The 19,469-nt window shown below is 33.5% G+C and overlaps 1 protein-coding gene across 2 annotated transcripts in view; it reads right to left on the bottom strand.

Annotated features, from left to right (window-relative positions):
- The window catches only part of LOC148600773 (uncharacterized), a 41,015-nt gene extending 22,039 nt beyond the window's left edge, over positions 1 to 18,976 (bottom strand). Inside the window, exons 1-8 of one of the 2 annotated variants that reach the window (XM_088555596.1) lie at positions 18,621 to 18,976; positions 13,887 to 14,003; positions 12,750 to 12,830; positions 11,784 to 11,912; positions 10,437 to 10,501; positions 8,320 to 8,408; positions 6,986 to 7,158; positions 5,966 to 6,169 (exon numbers count right to left, since the gene is read on the bottom strand). In XM_088555596.1, the coding sequence (XP_088411722.1) occupies positions 5,966 to 6,169; positions 6,986 to 7,158; positions 8,320 to 8,408; positions 10,437 to 10,501; positions 11,784 to 11,912; positions 12,750 to 12,830; positions 13,887 to 14,003; positions 18,621 to 18,860 (1,098 nt within the window). In that variant the 5' untranslated portion in view covers positions 18,861 to 18,976. Of the gene's footprint in view, positions 1 to 5,965; positions 6,170 to 6,985; positions 7,159 to 7,629; positions 7,769 to 8,319; positions 8,409 to 10,436; positions 10,502 to 11,783; positions 11,913 to 12,749; positions 12,831 to 13,886; positions 14,004 to 18,620 lie in introns of those variants that run through there. The other variant, XM_088555598.1, reaches the window with a different exon arrangement.
- Positions 18,977 to 19,469: the final 493 nt, after the last annotated feature.

The raw sequence follows: 19,469 nt of genomic DNA, 5'->3' as shown, positions 1-19,469 counted from the left end.
CTTATAACTGTTATTATTTTTTAACGACAAATTCTGATAATAAACATTGGAAGTAATACATTTTGCAGACAAACACAATATTGTTTTGGGATTTGTCATCTGGTACGACAACATATTTGTAATGTATAGTAGACAATATTTTTGCTACATCGGGGGCTATGAAAACTTATGTAGCGTTGGCAGTCATTGACCTACTTAAAACGTTAACGTTCATAAATTTCAAAATTAAAAAATCACAACTTTTACCCACTTTGGCAGAGAATCAATGACATCTTGTTCTTAGTCCATGGGCTGGGAGGGTCCACCGCACCGTGCACCCCTCTCCCACTCATCAACTTAATGGTGATTTCTAGGTACCTTAATACCTTCCATTACCGAATCAATTTGTCGCGGAAGAATATTCTCGGATTCTTTTTCAGTATAAGTCTATATTTGTTCCCGTCTGGGTCAAAAAGCCAAGATTTTTGTGACTCAATTGTTTGACAGTCTTAGCCTTCCTAGGATAGCATGTGTGAATAAACTAAACAAATTTCTAATAGTACCAAGAAAGTTGCGGTAACACTTAGGCTTTGGCGGTAAAATGATTGTTTGTTTGTTTGTTTGTTGGGGTTTAACGTCCGAGCAGCAATATTTCAGCTATATTCAGACAATGAACATGAAATGAAAAAAAAAAGGATGGGTCACAAGGATAATAGGCTCGACAAATTTTGATTGCCACTGGAAAAACGGGGGGTGGGTAAGGTCGGGCAATTTAGTCTCGGGTAGCCTCCTACTCCTATCGAATACCACAGCAGGGTTCTTTAACGTGCGAGGAACGTGGCATCCTTCCCAACACTGTGCACCACTATGGTTTGCGGTCAGGTTTTCCGTATTATAGCCTGACAACCCCAGCATGTAACACGCCAAAGGTACCCCATTCCACCACCTGGGGCACACATCCCAGTTGCTCTGTGGGCAGAGCGCCTAGTCCCCGGCAAAGTTTCTGAGCACTATTTAGTCGCCTTTTACGACAAGCTTAGCGCTGCTGCAGGCCTATTCTTTTAACACCCGGACTTGCACGGGGCTGAACTAAAATGTTAATTTTTGGCATATAAACGGTGTACAATAGACATGTTGGGTACTATTGTTTTTATTATCCGTGTATTCAACATATTCGCTCATTTCAGGGGCGTATTTTTCAGTTATAATGTGACAATAATGAGTTTTTCATAAAAAGAGGAATTTTCAGAATTTTATATTTTCTTCAATTTCTCTTATAATTGGCAAAATACAGTACTTCAAACAAGCTTTTATTCAAATACAATTATATAGGGTCTTAGCTTTATATCGAGCCCAAGTAATAAACTTTTCCAAATCCATATAGGTGGAAAAATGGCCACCTCTACCCATGATATGTTTGTATGTATGATTTTAGTTACTTTATGTTCTTTGTTGTGTATGTCTGTTTTCCATGTCTGGTCTTTGTCCCTGGATTACATTCTTTTGATTAACGCTATAACCTTGGTTCCCTTGATTACTCTTTGACTTAAAAAAGTTCAAATATTTATTTCTTGAGCTCATTTTGAAGTTGAAGCTAAGACATTATATTAAAGAAATGTATAACACAAAAGCTTGACCGTACTACTGTATTCTGCAAAAAGGGAAATAACGGGTGGTGTAGAAGAAATTCTGAAAATTCCCTTTTTTACGATTGTTTAGTAATTATTACCAAAAAAAGACAATCTAAGCGCCAAAAATTGATCATATATATTGGGAACATCATTATCTTTATCATGAATACCTACAATATGAGTTTTACGGTGTCGGTAGGCTGTGAATGAGAATTATGTTTGATACTAAGACCAGTTTTCTAGGGGTAGGGGTAATATTTTTAACATTTTGTTGAAAATCATTTCTTGAATATTAGTTTTTTGTGGTTCATTTATGTAGAAAATTACATTATCTATCGAATGATACCAAATTTGAGAGGGTTTAGTCCAGCAATAACTTGTAGAGTCGAATTTATGTGACTTTTGAACGAAAAATCGAAAATCCCATTTTACGCTTGTTTTGATACATGCTGACTATTAACTATAATAAGGGTACCTAATAATAATATTTGGTTGATGGGTGGGGAGGGGGGGGGGTTGCACGGGGAGTTATCTCAGCCCATGCACTATCTCGTTTTATCCATTTTATTGCGTAAGCCACCTTATTATCCATAAAACTATAAGGTTATAATTTTAATTTATGGAACGTAGTTCACGTTACTTGGGACTTTTACAAAGGACCTTACGGAGAGATTCGTTTTGGATGATGCTTTAATCTCCCGTAATGACATGACCGGAAAGACTATATTTGAACGGAGAGATTTTGCAAGCACAGCAAGGTGGTTTAGCCTTGAATTCCTCAATCTCAATGGGACAAATGATCGATTTTTTGACATTGAACACAAAATGGTTTTGATAGTCTGGAAACCAATGTTAAAAATGATGACCGCAAGTTGATATAATGATGAGGAAGTTTCAGTAACAGGAGTTTTGCAAAGGGAGTGTAGTAGAGTGAGAGGTATAGAATTGTGTTAATAAAATAATGTGATGAAGTTCAAGAGGTTTTTGTATGAAATGAACACCATCTACAGTGTATGGATACAGCATGCATATTAGGTGATGCATACTAGCGATGGCCATGACTCCTTATTCATTTCGGTTTTGTGTCGAATAAATTCGTCACATTTATGTTATTGTTACATTGGCTTGAAAGGTTTCCTATACTTTTGATGATGTCATTGTACCAGTAAGGTATTGCAGTAACTTAAGCATTGGATAAGGCTTTCAAGTATTGTTTTAAATAGTTATATCTTAAACATTATACCTAATAGTCAGATATGTTGGAAATTGAAATTACATAAATTTTCTTCTATTTAAGGTTATAGAACATCCAAAAAAAATTATAATCTTGAACTTTGTGAAACAATAATCGTTTGTACACTTTCGAATGTAAGCAATTATACATACAAGTTATATGTTAAACTACATGTTATACAATCGCACGTATATGTACTCATACATATAGATGTATTTTATAAATAAGTGATTGAATCGTTGAGCGATTGAGCCAAACATTCTTTGATAATTGCGCGATTAGCAATTGAATATTGAACGGGAATTGGGAAAATTAAATGATACAGGGAGTGAAACTGCGCAATCCCTGCTCATGCCTGGTTCATTATTATTTATTTCGAATGACATGTCGCACAGTACCAATTTGTATGGATAAAACAATTATGTCAATTGATATTTCTAATGTTAATAGCAAAATGATGAGGGTCCATAAGGCCTTATTCTGCCTACTAAAATAATCGTAGTTCAAAAATGAGAAGCTTCAAATAAGCTCGAAAAATCATTAGGGAACTTCCATTTGATTAATGGGGACACTATGATCATATTTAAAATAAGAAGGCAGAATTGATTTTTTTTAAGAAATAAAAAGGCAGGACAGCTGACAAGAAAAAAAAAACCAAAATTTAATTTTCCTGATATTTTTGTTATTATATTTTTTCTATGTTAAAATTAAAAGGCATGACCGAAAATTTGAAAAATTTGAAAAATTAAAAACCAGTACTACTCACCCCTGACCCTTTCAAATCTAATGACCGTTCCCTTATTTTACAGAAACAATCAGCACGCTGAATAAAGATAATTGTTTTTGTAATAATTGTTACATCGCTTTTTATTCCCTAATGCGATCCGGCAAAGTTGTTTAAATGTCAAGACCTTTTATTGTTTATAAAACATGTAACACTCTCGCGATCCTTACTTCGAATATCGAAAAAACAAAAGTCATTTTCTTTCTTTGCCTGGTAAAAAAACCAAAGCTCTGGGTATTTTTTAGTGAAATGATGAAGAACAGTCCTTTTAATCTAACACTGTTAATTCAAGACTGCCTTATCTATCCGAAAAAAAAATATGTACGATACATGTACATGTACAATGTACACATGTCAAACATATCCCTACGTTTATTCGATTTAACAAAGTTTACATGCAAACATAAATCTTAATTAAGCATTTTTGCGTGTATAAAATCATGTTGGTTGAGTTTCTTGTATACAGTGTATAGTGTAACATTTCATACAGTTCAGCTTTTGTCGTGTTTTCGAATATTGTCGTGCAAATTTTAGCCTCTATATTTTGTGTTCAATGAAGTAGTCTTTTATTTCAGTCGGCACATCCTGTCTTACGTTTGTATTCAATCTATGTCTTTCCAAATTATATTTGTCTAAAAAACAAAGGCAGGTACGTACCGGGTGGTGGACTTGGAGGGGTGCGATAATGCATAACCATGGCCTGGCCGCAAATCATTTGAGGCGTTGTGGTAAGAATATCCACTTGGCATTTAAATCAAAATAGATTTTGCAGCTGAAATCAAGATATGACAAGCTTTAATGCATTTAAGCGGAGGTGTCATTTTCATAGGTGGACATCCTCGGAAAGGAGACCCCCCCCCTCTTATAATTTTCCGAAAGGGTAAAACTTGACGAGGCGTCATTTTCACGACATATTTAAGTTGTCAATTCTTTCTATTTTAAAACTATACTGGAATTTGTGACAGTTCAATTTCATACATTACAACATTAATTATGGTTAAAAACTGTCATTTTGGTCCTATACTGAATCGTGTCACTTCTGAGCTTCATGACTGCCCCTTTTCTCCCTATCATAGTAACTGAACAATACGGAAAATTCTGGAAGCGGCAAGTTTTGAGCTCCCGCCGGGAGACGGACAGAACAGTGGGGAGATTATGAAATGTAGAATAAAATATCGGGAGGCTCCGGTCGAAAGCGGAGGCGTTAATACCTATATAGATGCATTTATTTCAAACTTTCCTATATTAATTTACTACTATTAGTAGTCATAATTTCTAATGCAAAAGTGTCACTTGTTATATTTTTCTCATTTATATATTTATTAAGACTTCGCAAATATTAAAGAAATAGTTGAATTCTGCTAAAGATAATTATAAGTTTATCAACAATGATATGTACATATAAGTGCTTATCATGTTTTACCTATTGTACGCAGAAAACATTAAACACAGCACGGATATGTTTGTCTGTCTGTCTGTAGTTAAACACAGGAAATTCCAGTGATTTTGAAGATACAGTCACTCATGCAGTGCTGCCATGTTGTTGAGGATGCAACGGTAAAACATAGTTTTATAATTGTCTCATCTCTGTGGATACCGTTTTCAGCGGAACATACTCTTGATGACACTGAATTTTATTTAAATGAGTTTTTCATTTTGTCAATAATTGTTGAAAAAGCACTATTTTACGGAACGGGAGACCAAAATGATTTGTTGCTTAAAGCTTTTTTTAATGCGTAGAAGTAAAGGTACAAATGCAACCATTCTTTACAGGGATAAGTACGTGGCTTTACCAATGCGAGAACACCCAACGCTTTTTTTCACATTTACGTCGGGCTGTTCAAATTTTATATCTTAATGCCTCTTCAATATGAAGCTTCAATGCTTAATTAATCATGCGCAGTCATTTTCGCTATTTAAGACATTTCTTTGGCTGACTCCAAAATGAAAAAAACAATATGAAACATTAACAATATGATATGTTCATTAAAATCATATCGCCTATAAAATATTGTGTTTTCGATAGTTGATTCATATAAAGTATTTTTTTTTCAACATACACAGATTGAACATGCATGCAACTTCGTTTATTTTTTTTATGAATGAAAAATTAATTTTATTTTTAGATTTTGTTCAAAACAAAAATGAAAACATTTGTTTTAATATTAAAAATGGACACATTTTAAGTTTACTGAAGGGAGATAATTTCATTTCCTCTAGTAGGCTCTATAGAGCCCTATGTACCCTCATCCCTTGTATCAGAAATATATACAAATATTATCACCAAGGAAAGGAATAAAACGTTACGCCGGATAGATTTATAGCAACACAGCTTACCAAATATTTATCATCTTCACTTCCTCCGTATGCAGCTGTAAGAGCCGCAGCACAAACTTCTGCGTACCAGGCATTTTGTCCCGCCTGGACACTGGTAACGGCGATAGTGTAGATACTGTTTACATATCCGTCTGCATTACAATTATCGGAAGTTTGCCCATTTCCAGCCGCAAATAAGTATATAGAACCTTTTCCATTCCTTCCCTGTATACAAACACTGACATGCTTAGATATAGGTCTTGTTTTTTTTTTTAATTTAAGGTAATTTAAAGTAACGCATTATCGCGATGGCCAAACTTAACAATCCTCATTTCTGAATTACATGTATTTGTTTTGACTTATAGAGTATTCAGAACTGATGCACAGGATGTACATTTCTGTTTGTAAGCCAAAATATAAGTTTAAAATCGTTAAGATCAGTTTGTAACTATTCAAAGAATAAAATTTGTTACATTTTCCATATCATTAAAGTGTAGACCAAGACACTAAATCATTGAACAAACCATTACATTAAAATTTTACAAATTATTGATGACATGGACGAACTTTATAATGTTTACTTCGTTTGGATGATAATCAATTCAGTACGTTAACTTACATATATATTTTAAAAGCGGTAACCAGAGATGGTCATTATATTATCGACACTACAAAAAGGCAATGCACGTGCCAAAGATCATGCATAGTAGATTTGTAGTCATTCAAATTTAAATTCTGTGATAATTATATGTTTATGATGCCAAACAAACTCTAAATTAAATTCAAGTTATGAACATAAATAAGTAAAATAAAATAAAATAAATAATTAGAAAAAACTGTCCAAAGCGCTTTAAGTTTATCCGAATAATTGAGGACCCGTGAGTCTCACTCTGTCGGTTCAACGATATGTTAAATGCTACTGCCATTCTTTTTCATTCAAGTTATTAAAAGTTATACAAATATTCAACTGTATTTAATTGCTAATTGTGAGTAAAGATATATGTTGTAGGTGATAAAGACATATACTTTTAATAAACTTACAAAAGTTACCCCATCCTTAAGTGCTCCCTGTGTAAGTGCTCCTGGTTTACCGAATCCCGATCCATCGTTAGGTCCCCAACTGTTAGAATATATATCAATTCCATTCCGATAGTGTGATAATCCACTTGCCTCTTCTGAATCAGTTATGGCAAGCGTTCCCAATATTCTAATTCCTTTACAAAAAAAAAAAAATTAAAGAATTTGATAATGAAAAGTATGTGTATTAAAATACAGTGAAAAAAAAACATTTCATTTTATTGCAGTGTTATATCAAGTTCAAGATGAAATGTTACTGGATGTGTTTATAATATATATATATATATATATATATATATATATATAAAGGTCTGAAAAATTCCCGATTTCCTACATAACAACATCTAAATGATCTGTCCCGTACTACAATACATAGTGTACTAAATTACAGCCCTAGATTACTCCTACGAGGAGGAATGACCTGGCCCACGAAAGCTATACTTTTATATAGCCTACCTGGCCGGGTGGTCTAGGGCGCTGGCAGTGATGTCATAGCGGTACGAGTTCGAGTCCCGCGGAGGGAACGACCAAAAATTTGCATGGCAAATTTGACAGTTCTAACATCGTTGGGAATTTTTCAGACCTTTCTATACGTTTACATATCTTACCTGTATCAATTTGATCCGATGGAGCAGTGTAGTGAATAGAGTCGTCACATTCTGAGACGTTTGTATAATATTGATTTGTTGTGACATGCATCATTAATTTGATCCTCTATCCTACATAATAACATCTAAATGATCTGTCCCGTACTGCAATACATCGTGTACTAAGTTACAGCACTAGATTAATCATACGAGGAGGAATGACCCGGCCAGCGAAAGCTATTTTTTATATAGCCTAGCTGGCCGAGTGGTCTAGGGCGCTGGACTTAAACAGACTAACAGTCTTTGAAAAGAAGTTTTTGAAAGATAATCCAACTGTGATGTTAGAGGAAGATGTGCTGTTATTCAAACTGTGATAAATTGTATATTCTTGAGTTCTGTAACATGATGATTTTATAGATATTCTGATTTGTATTGTTATTTCGTATAGTTTTATTCAATAAAGATAAAAAAAAAAAAAGGGCGCTGGACTTTGTGCAGGCGGTGTTGCCATAGATGTCACAGCGGTACGAGTTCGAGTCCCGCGGAGGGAACGACCAAAAATTTGCATGGCTAACGTGTAGAAAGGTCTGAAAAATTACCAACGATGTTAGAACTATCAAATTTGCGATGCAAATTTTTCGTCTATATATAGACAGAAAGAAAAAAAACAGTTCTTACTTAAGTCTCAAATTTATAAACATGTTAACAAACCTATAACAGTGGCATTGAATGCAGCTCCTACAACACAAATGTTATTGTCCTTGACGGCAGCTATCAAACCTGCAACCTTTGTACCATGACTGAAATGGAATGTAAAAAAGCGACTTTAGTCTCATAGCGTTATACTTTGTGGATTGTTTGTTTGTTGGGGTTTAACGTCCGAGCAGCAATATTTCAGCTATATTCAGACAATGAACATGAAATGGACGATAAAATGAACATAAAATGAAAAAAAGGGATGGGTTACAAGGATGATAGGGTCGACTAATTTTGATTGCCACTGGAAAAAGGGGGATGGGTAAGGTCGGGCAATTTAGCCTCCCGTGGCGGAGCGCAAAGGTTCCTACTCATATCGAATACCACAGAAGGGTTCTTTAACGTGCGAGGAACGTGGCATCTTTCCCAACACGGTGCACCACTATGGTTTGCGGTCAGGTTGTCCGTATTATAGCCTGACAACCCCAGCATGTAACACGCCAGGGGTACCCCATTCCACCACCTGGGGCACACATCCCAGTTGCTCTGTGGGCAGAGCGCCTAGCCCCGGGCTAGGTTTCTGAGCACTATTTAGTTGCCTTTTGGAACGGTTTTCCGGGTGGTTCATAAAAACACACATAATATATTGAAACTATCTTACTTTTTTGACTAAAACGTAAGAATTTGAGATTTATTTTTGAATATGAAAAAAAAAGTCTAAATTATTTGCATTTATTTCTTTATGAATGAAATTCAAATATACGTTCATGAATCTATAACTCTACGATGCAAGCATGACCAGAGTTACTTTAATAAAATTAAACAACAAAAAAGTGTGATGGGGTCGATTGATCTTTCGCTCCTCCACTAATCAATGCAAAATAGCAGGGAATTCTACTGCTTTTTTTCTGATATTCAAATACCTTAATAAATTATCTTTCCATTGATATATAATATAGCAGTATACCCTCTAGCTCTGTTAAAGTTCCTAAGATCCTCAACCGTCTGTTGCACTAAATAGTTGTAGATGCCTTGATGTCATCATTTCTAACAGCGAAATAGTTTAGAAGCGACTCTCGCTTTATTTTTTGTCAAATGTAAAAGTCAGGGTTAATAAACTGTACGATATTACACGTATGCGGTGTTTTAACCATGTTGTTAATTTATGACATTCGAGAAACAAGTCTCCTCCATCCAAATGATAATCTTAAATATTGTTTACCCTCGATAGTGTTTCCAAAATTTTGATACGCTTCCTAACGCTTTGGGGGAAAATGGAATTTTACCATCACAAATTATTACTTCTCCAACATTACGGACATATTTGAAATGGCAAATTACAACAGTCTTTTAGTACGTTATGATAATATTTAAACCCTGATTTGATGTATATTCAATAAGACAGCAATTTTTCTATCTATTAAGAAGCACACCAGGTAAAAATCGTGCAAAATAGGATTCATGGTTGGAAAGCCTACATATTTTTATTTTTGATATTTAGTTTGAAACATTACACTAAACAAAAATTTACACCTGTCTTTTCATATAAACATTATTATTAGGAGATAAAAATTATGAAGAATGCACTTAAGAATTCAAAATTTAGATGACACGAAAATACAATGGATTCTGCTTGATTTTTAATGTATATCATCTCCTAATCTCCTAGCAGACAGATTGGAATCAATAATTATACATTTTATCATATTGATCTATAAAGCAATTTAATAACAAAAATTAAAATGTGTTACCTTTTTGGGTGAACCACATTTTACAAATTTTGCATGATTCTTACAAAGACTGTTACTTAAAAGATGAAGCGGCAAACATTTATATGACAAGTAGTGGTTTGATGCTTACTTACAGTATTTCCTTCTTCTTTATAGAACTGCATATCAACTTATAACGTGTATGCATAACACGACAAATATTGTACTATGTTCATGTTCATAGTAATATTGATCTACAGTGAGACTTTGTTAGAATGTTTTACTTTTTTTCATTTTTTCCCGTTTAATCACTTTTTTTTTAAAAAATGATATAACGTCGGATAATATTTAAAAGGCCAATTTGTTGACCCAGTCACTTATCAAAGAGATGGGTTCAGGGAATTTCGATTCGTTTACACTTACCTCGAATCACTTGGTGGATAAGGGTCATTATCATTCCCATATATATCAATATCGTTAATAGTATCCTGAAAGTATCGAAAAGTAAGTATATGATTAAACACTGTTTTTTTCAAGAATTTATCGGACCATTCACTCACAAATTTACACATCTATACGTTCTGGAAAAACAGTGTTTAATCCTTATAATTCCAATCCATAACTATCAGAAATACATGTATATTGATAGTTTTTTTTTCTTATAGACTCTCAATCAGTGAAATTGACATTACAAATGGTGGCATTCAACTGACAATGTGACATGGTTGCCAATTTCAATATTCAAAGTATTAACGAGATACTGATGACTGTACTCTTTCAAATTGTGACATTGTTGTTTTGAATGTACAATACGGAACATCAATGGAATAAAGCAAACAATACCATTTTAAGCCTCTTAAGCGTTCTATCTTTTGACCAAGCGATGGCAGTCATTTGTTGTGTGCGATTTGTACATGCAATTTATACTATTGTAAAAAGAAAACTGTCATCGCTGAGGTCGTTAAAGGTAAACAACCAATCATAATTGTGAAAAAGGCATATGTTAATTAGATTGGAATTTTATTAGTAAATAACTTATCAGACAGAGTGATAGAAGATGTCTGTACCTATTTTGCATGAAATATATGATTACATTAAAAACAATATGAAAGAGAATTTTTATGAAAACTTTGGAAAATTTGGAAAATATCAAATGGCTGGAAAAATCTGATTTTAATCGTTGCTTGGTGGTTAAAAATTCACGTGAATTTTAAGTCACCGACATAGAATTGGAGACACCATGAAAACCATCGTAACGCCTTCTGTATACCGTGTAAAATGAGCTCATCGGCACTTTTAAAATATCAGATAATGTTCAAACTATTTGTTGCACCTGTTCCACACTTGTTTTTAGTTTTTTAGTTTTTTTGTTTTCGTTTTTTTGTTGTTTTTTTTTTTCATTCTATGTGTATTTTGTGTGTCTGTGTGTGTATCTTTATTTTCGCTTCTGTAATTTGTTGATTTTTTTTGCTAAGTGATTTTGTATTGTATTTAATTATGTTCTTTCCTTCATCTGGTTTTGATTTCGACAAAGCAGCACTTGATCTGAACGACGTTTGATTTGGTAACAAAATATAATTTAAATACATAACCTAAGTTGACAGACTATAAAAGACCTTTGAATAGAACTATCGGTTTATAAACAATGACATGTTTTTATCTGACTTAAAAGAAATATTCGCACAACTTGCGTTCTGTCCTGGCTTTCGACCCAGCAACTTAGGTAATACAACAATGATATGAAAGAAAATATAACTTTCTAGTACAAACCACGTTAGGGGCTAAATCTGGATGATTAGTCTGTAATCCATCATCGAGAACAGCTATAGTAATCCCCCGTCCACTGTAACCATCCGCCCATACATCTTCAATTCTCATGGAGGGTTGAACAGCGCCATTCTAAAACAAAATTTCAGATAACATTAGTTAGAAACGTGTACAGATGTTATTATTGCTATTTAAGCGCATGGTATCATATTAATGATGCTCTGTTATTGAATTATTTGTTTGTCATGACATTTTTGTAAAGATTGTCTGCAAGAACTTAAGAGTAAAACTAATACAAAGTTATGTTCTACGAAAAATATACCAAGGATAGGTCAATTCCTCTTTTCCAGTCAGGTAATTTTGACTAGATTTCACCTCCAGAATAATGCAATTGTGATTTACCGTCAATGTACTGGATTCCTACACTCCACAAGAATCCATACAAACAACGTTTCATAGCTGGATCGTTATGGTGTATCCATCTGCACCATGAAAACTGATTTATTCAATGGGTCATAGTTTTCCTTTCTTCGTTTGTCTACCCCGGACTTGACATTTTATGAGCAACTCGGCGGGTGTTTCTAGAAAAGCAGAGGATGCTTACCATACCGGTACACCTGGTCCATGCTCCCAGTTTTTAGTGGAGTCCGAGTTGCTCATTTGCTTTTGTTACTTTGTATGTATGAGTTTAGTTACTTTATGTTCTTTGTTGTGTATGTCTGTTTTCCATGTCTGGTCTTAGTCCCTGGATTACCACTATAACCTTGGTTCCCTTGATTACTCTTTCTCCTAGCTGTACAGGATATAAATACCTCGTCCATCTATCGACTATACAGTCTTAAATGTATCTATTTATATGTTAATGAAATACCTAAAATACTTTGTTTTTTGTGTATATAATTAATCAATGTTTTGTCTTTTTGAAGAATTACTCGTTAACTCTAATTCATAAGGACACATCAGACTTACTAGGTACCATAAATTTGCCCATTCAGGATCTAGCGTCCGGGTCTTTCTGACATGAGATATTTCTTGCTGTACAAAAGTTATCTGAAATAATAGAAGTGAAAAGATCTAAACATTCTTGCACAATTTATCCAACAGAAATCAGACTCCCACAAAACGTAAAGATGTTGTTTGCACGACCGATTCTCAATAATTCACTCAAACATTTTATGGTCTACGACACACTATACATATATCTGATAAACGATGATACACTTTATATATTCAATATGCGAATAATCGATACAGAGATGACACACTATGCATGACCAATGCACGATCACACATTATACATGGCCAGTACAGGATACACCTAATATATTATAAATACACGACAGCATACCAAAAATTCCCGATCAACTTATATATTACTTCGATGCTAAACGATGATATGACATACTCAAACACACGATAACATACTATTATGTATTATGACTGATACATGTTGATAAATATATATAACCGATTCACAATTATATATCCTGTATGTCTAATAAACGATGACATACATAATATCATGACCTATACACAATGATACACAGGTACTATACATAACCGGTACACGATGATACAGTCCTTGAACCGATTCGCGCAACGATTTGACGGATCATTGATCGATGACGGATCGATGACCGGTGACCAATCTGATCGCAGTTTGTTATGTAAAATGACGTAAGATCTGTCTTAAATATAAGAAATGTAAAATAAAAATATAAATTGATGTTTAAATCTATCGGTTTGACGGTTGGATGACTGACCAGAAACTGATCGTTGATCGATGACCAATCGCAATTTGTGTTGCACGGATCGGTTCAGGTACTTTATACTATAAATAACCGATACACGATGATCGATTAACACTTTCGTACTATGTATGCCCCAGGCACGATGACGTTTATTTTGATTGTTACATTACTTAATGCCAATGTATGATGACACGCTTAATATGACAAATTCACAATGATACTCTATAGATATCGGCAAAAATACCGAAACGCTAGCAGTTGGATGATTTAAATACGTCAAAATCTAATGTTTTGTTTTTTGTTTTTTATCCCCGCTCCAAATTCTCATCTGATACGAAATTTGACAAGTATATACATGAGCATGATTTCGTAATAATTCCACATCGCTGTCTTCAGTTAGCTTATCAATGCTTCTTTTCCGTCTGGATTTTCGTATTCTGGCAATAATGTACTCTTCATAGTCCACTGTCATCTAAAACAAAAAACAAGTTTCTCATAGATATGAAACTGGGAAGAGGATTATACTTTGCTCACTATGTAATATTGTTAGAATCACTACCTCATGATATCGAAAAATGTGTACAAATGATAAAAAGATAAAAAGTAAGACCATGAAATCAAAGTAAAACGGATTGTCACATTTTAATTCATATTTGAGATCTTTGAATAATAAACATTAAGGTACATTTTCACTAAAATATGTTATGACATGGTGTAAGACATACCATGACAAATTTGTTTAAAAGAGTAATCAAAGGAACCAAGATTATAGCGGTAATCAAAAGATTGTAATCCAGGGACAAAGACCAGACATGGAAAACAGACAATTACAACAAAGAACATAAAGTAACTAAAATGATACATACAAAGTAACAAAAGCAAATGGGCAACTCGGAATCCACTAAAAACTGGGAAAATGTACCAGGTGTACCGGTATGGTAAGCGTCCTCTGCTTTTCCAGAAACAGCCGCCGAGTTGCTCATAAAAAGTCAAGTCCGGGGTAGACGAAAGAGGAAAGGAAAACTATGACAAGTTGAACACTGTTAGTTGCTTTTACAACGTAGATACGAAGTCATGTTGTAGTTAGATCTGTTGAATCAATATTTGTGAAAAATTCAGTTGATCTACGGATATATATTTTTGTTTGCTTGTTTGTTTGTTTTTTTTTTTCGTTTTCGTTTTTGTTTTGTTTTGGTTTTGTAAACTTTATATCTAAGGGCACACTCACGGCTTCTAACTTGGTTATAAAAAAAATTAAAATGTATTAAAACGCGACTGTTTCTCTGTTTAGAAAAGAACAGGTTCGTTCCGTTTTCTTTTATTTTTGTTAAGTCCCTCTTAACTTAACTGAAAATATCAGTTGTAGTTACAATAATACCATATTTCCCAATATCTGCAATCTTACAGTTTGTTGTCAAAAGTTACTCTGATTAAAGGTTTTTCAATACAAGCACATCCTATGCGTGTACTAAGGATTCAATATATGGTATCGGCACTAAGAAAATGGTCATCTCAGTAGTAATGGATTATAACTACAATTTGAAAACATGTTATCTTGAATGATAATAGTAGTTTATGAATCGGGAAATAGCGACTTAAGGATGTTTGCTGGTCATGTTCAGCCATTATATCCGATTTTCGGACTCTTACATTTAATAGCAGTAATATTTGTTGCACAGTGACTCCCATTTTTCCATTTATAATTTCATCAAACACATCCTAAATGTTATTTGGTAGTTTTTGCTACCAAGACAAAACCTTTTTGAAAATGATAATGATTTTTCCCGTCAAGGTTGCAAATGTTATAATTTCAAAAGCAAGTTCAATGATCCACGTTTTCTTCTTATATTGTTCTAGCATGAAAGATCTCGCAGCCCTTGTTATTCTTAAATAGACCAGCAACATCCTTAAAAGTAGGAATGATGTCGTCTAGATTTCCAATTGTTTTGTATGTAGTTGTTGTTCGATCCTACGATGGACACCCGGGTAACGCCGTTGCTTACAAAAAGTGCTGATCGCAAAAAGATGATAAAGAAGTCCATCAAAATGAACGAGCGAACAGAAAATAAAATCATACAATGTAAGTTAAAGTGTAGACTATAATTCGGGTAAGTATCATAGAATCCTTCGTTGAAAGGTATTAAATGATATGAATTTTGAAATATTGAAACTCGTATAGAGGTTGATAATTTCTATTTTAAAGTTATATATTTCTCTTTTTTAACTAAAATTTTCACAAGAATTGATTCAACAGATCTAACTAAACATAACTTTTATTCGTATCTACGTTGTAAAAGCAACTTATCGCAACATTGTTAATTTTGAGATAAAAATAGGACAATTAATTGGAAAGAGTGACAGTAATGATTTAATGACAAAAATTATGATCACGAGTGCCTAAGAACGCCTAGATTTAAGGAGTGTGCAGAACTTGTTACGCGCATGCGTTAAACCTTAGTGCGTTCTTGGCACGAGTGTTTAAATTATGAAAAAAATGCGGTTGCGATTTAATAGAATTTTTTTTGTTTTTATTTTTATTTTTTTTATTTTTTTTATTTTTTTGGTGGTAATTGAGGATGGGTAATTTGGGGATGGTATATGGTGTAAGTGGGAAGTTTATACCATTCAAGGATGTCATATTGGGATGAAATTATTTGTCAAATTCTGGGATATTGAATTGGCAGTACAGATATGAAGACTGAAGACTATTTTTTAATTTCTCGTTAATCTGTTTCTTACAAATACTACACGTTTTGACATAATAGGGTTCGAGATAGAACTGTATTAGCATGGCTGCAAGTGGACAGAATATCATATATAACTGTTATCAAGTTTTTTTCAAAAGTATAAACCTACCGTCGCCATATATAGGGATAATCTCAACTGCAATAACTACTATTAGTTTAAGACCGCAGATTAATGCAATCAAATAAACTAACGTCTTTAAGAAATACCAGCTAATATGCGGTTTTCGATAACTTCTAGTATTGACATGATAATTATTCTACTGATGCCCTAGCACTACTCGTTTTAGCCATTTTTGACTATAAGTCTTTTATTGTCTTATTTCCATGTTTGTTTTCAAAGTAATATTAATTGACTTTTTTTTCAATATATCAATTCTAACATCAAGATTATAAATGCCTCAGCATTGTACAGTTATCCATTTAGGAAAATATGAAGTAATCTTGGCGTGTAGATATTTTATTTATCTTGTTTCCATTTTTGATTATTATCTATAACTTTGCAGTAGTCGCTGAACATAAGTTTTTATAAGATTTAAAATTGTACTATGTATCGGGTTAATTAATCAATACACCAAGTGATAGCGAAAGCACACAAGAGAGTTATGACAAATGTCTTTCATTATTGAAGCTTTAACGCGTATTTTTACAAATTTGAATTTTTAGTTCAGTGGTTTTAGATTGGACGTGTCATTTTAAATATATGATATATGGCTGACCATAATCATTTCTTTTGTTATTAAAATTCTCTCGTTTACTCTGTTCATGTAGATTTTAAATGTTTATTTTACTTGGGATGAAAATCAAGGATGATCGGTATCTAAATGTCTTCTCAAATATTGAATAACAAAAGTCATTTGAAAAACCAACTACATTACTATGTTTATAAATCTCCCTAAAATGCATCAACAATTTAACATTCTTTTATCGATGGATCTAGGATTCGAACGTTAATAAAAAATATAATCGTGAATAACGACTAGACAAATTAATAACAAAGAAAAGGAAATAACCAAACTAGCACACACATACATAAAAGAGGTAAAAAAAAAATAGAATCCACTTAAAATAATAATAAGCGATAAAATAAGTTTAGATCTACACCATTTCTTTCTTTTTTATGAGAAATTTCATTTCAATCTGCTATCAAATTACTGTTTTAAATCATTCTGTGTTTAATTGAATACAATGACTATTTCTCAATCTTAATGAATTAATGTAATTCTATATTTTCCATGGATATAGTTTTAAATCTAAAAATACCAATTAAACATATTAGAGAAATATTAGTAAAAAATGCAAACTAAAGATTTAAAAAAAAACGCTACTTTGTTCATTTGGTACAAGTCAAATTATATCTATAAATTAGAAATCTTATCAAATGAAATTTATTCCCCCATGCATACGTGATACTGTTGCTAAATATAAAATGGGGATTGGGGAGTTTCAAGACGATGACAATTACAATAAAATATGAAACATAAATTCAGTTTAAAACAAGTTTCCAACGCATGAGCACCCAATAGTTGTGATGCAGCGATCTTACATATTCATAGCAAATTACTGAAACTTGATTGGCTCTCAAAATTTCAGAGAGGGACTACATATAGGATCATGGTTTAATTTCTCACCATTAAAACCGTTGTTGTTTTGACTAACTCAGGAACTTTGCTCGTATATTGTTATTACTTTCATTTTTTAGATAAAAAGTTCCATTTATAATTAGGTATATTTAAAAAGATTAAATAAAATATGGTTTTCGCAAAAAGGGTGTACATTTATCCATACCTTTAGTACTCGTCATGCCGAATATATAGTAATTTACCTGGTACAAAATGCCCCGTGCAGGTCCGGGTGTTAGAAGAATAGGCCTGCAGCAGCGCTAAGCTTGTCGTAAAAGTCGACTAAATAGTGCTCAGAAACCTAGCCGGGGGCTAGGCGCTCTGCCCACAGAGCAACTGAGATGTGTGCCCCAGGTGGTGGAATGGGGTACCCCTGGCGTGTTACATGCTGGGGTTGTCAGGCTATAATACGGAAAACCTGACCGCAAACCACAGTGGTGCACCGTGTTGGGAAAGATGCCACGTTCCTCGCACGTTAAAGAACCCTGCTGTGGTATTCGATAGGAGTAGGAACCTTTGCGCTCCGCCACAGGAGGCTAAATTGCCCTACCTTACCCATACTCCCTTTTTCCAGTGGCAGTCAAGATTTGTCGACCCTATTGTCCTTGTGTCCCATCCTTTTTTTTTCATTTCATGTTCATTTTATCATCCAATTCATGTTCATTGTCTGAATATAGCTGAAATATTGCTGCTCGGACGTTAAACCCCAACAAACAAACAAACCTGGTACAAATACTGAAAATCCGGATGTTCTTTCTCAAACCAAATTGCAGGGTCGTCGTTTCTTGTTGATTGTACAACAATTCTGTCACTAAGGTCTCCATCGCCTAGGTTAGTTCTTCGATAATCTTGTCCTTCTTCAATAAAATCCTCCTCCGATACTCCAAACCTATTATCCATTTGGCTATATCCGTTCGTGAAGTATACAAAAACTAATAGAAAGACTACAGTATACACTGACATAGCAAAGTGGAATTGGATTATTTTCTAAGTTTGTTTTCACGTTTTTAACACACAGGACAAGAGAACAAAATGTTAACGAAAATCATTGCAAATATTTAAAATTAGGGACAGTTGACGTATTCACTCAATCATGATTTTTTATAACTATATTCACGGGTAGGTGCGTTGACCTCGTACTTCTTTAAAAGGTAATTTCATCGTTTGAAGTCATTATAGTTTAATGTAACGTACAATGATCCTTCATAAATATAGTACTACAATAAATAAGAGTTAACTGTTTGCTTTTGATACACACTTCAATTACAATAAATTTGTTTCCATAATTATGAAATGAGCAAGAGAGATTCACTTAAGGGTTTATCATTACATATTGACAAATATGGGTTTTATTTTGCCATAATTTTCCCTCTTACTGCAAACAAAGCTTAATATTTGAGATTTAAATTCATTTTCTGTTCGTAAGTATTAAAGTCTTAGCTTGATTTTGCAGAGAACGCAAAATAAAATTAACTCAAGATAATGTATTGAAATTGGTACCATATATTAAAGGTAAAATAGATATACTGGTCAAAAGAACGACAATAGCTATTTATACACAATAGGTGATAT

Source organism: Perna viridis, chromosome 12 (genome assembly GCF_037379345.1).
Source record: "Perna viridis isolate PV_CMFRI_1.1 ecotype Kerala chromosome 12, ASM3737934v1, whole genome shotgun sequence".
NCBI classification, from domain to species: Eukaryota; Metazoa; Mollusca; class Bivalvia; order Mytilida; family Mytilidae; genus Perna; species Perna viridis.
The sequence above is the reverse complement of the archived record's forward strand: the minus strand, read 5'-3'. Positions and strand labels throughout refer to the sequence as shown.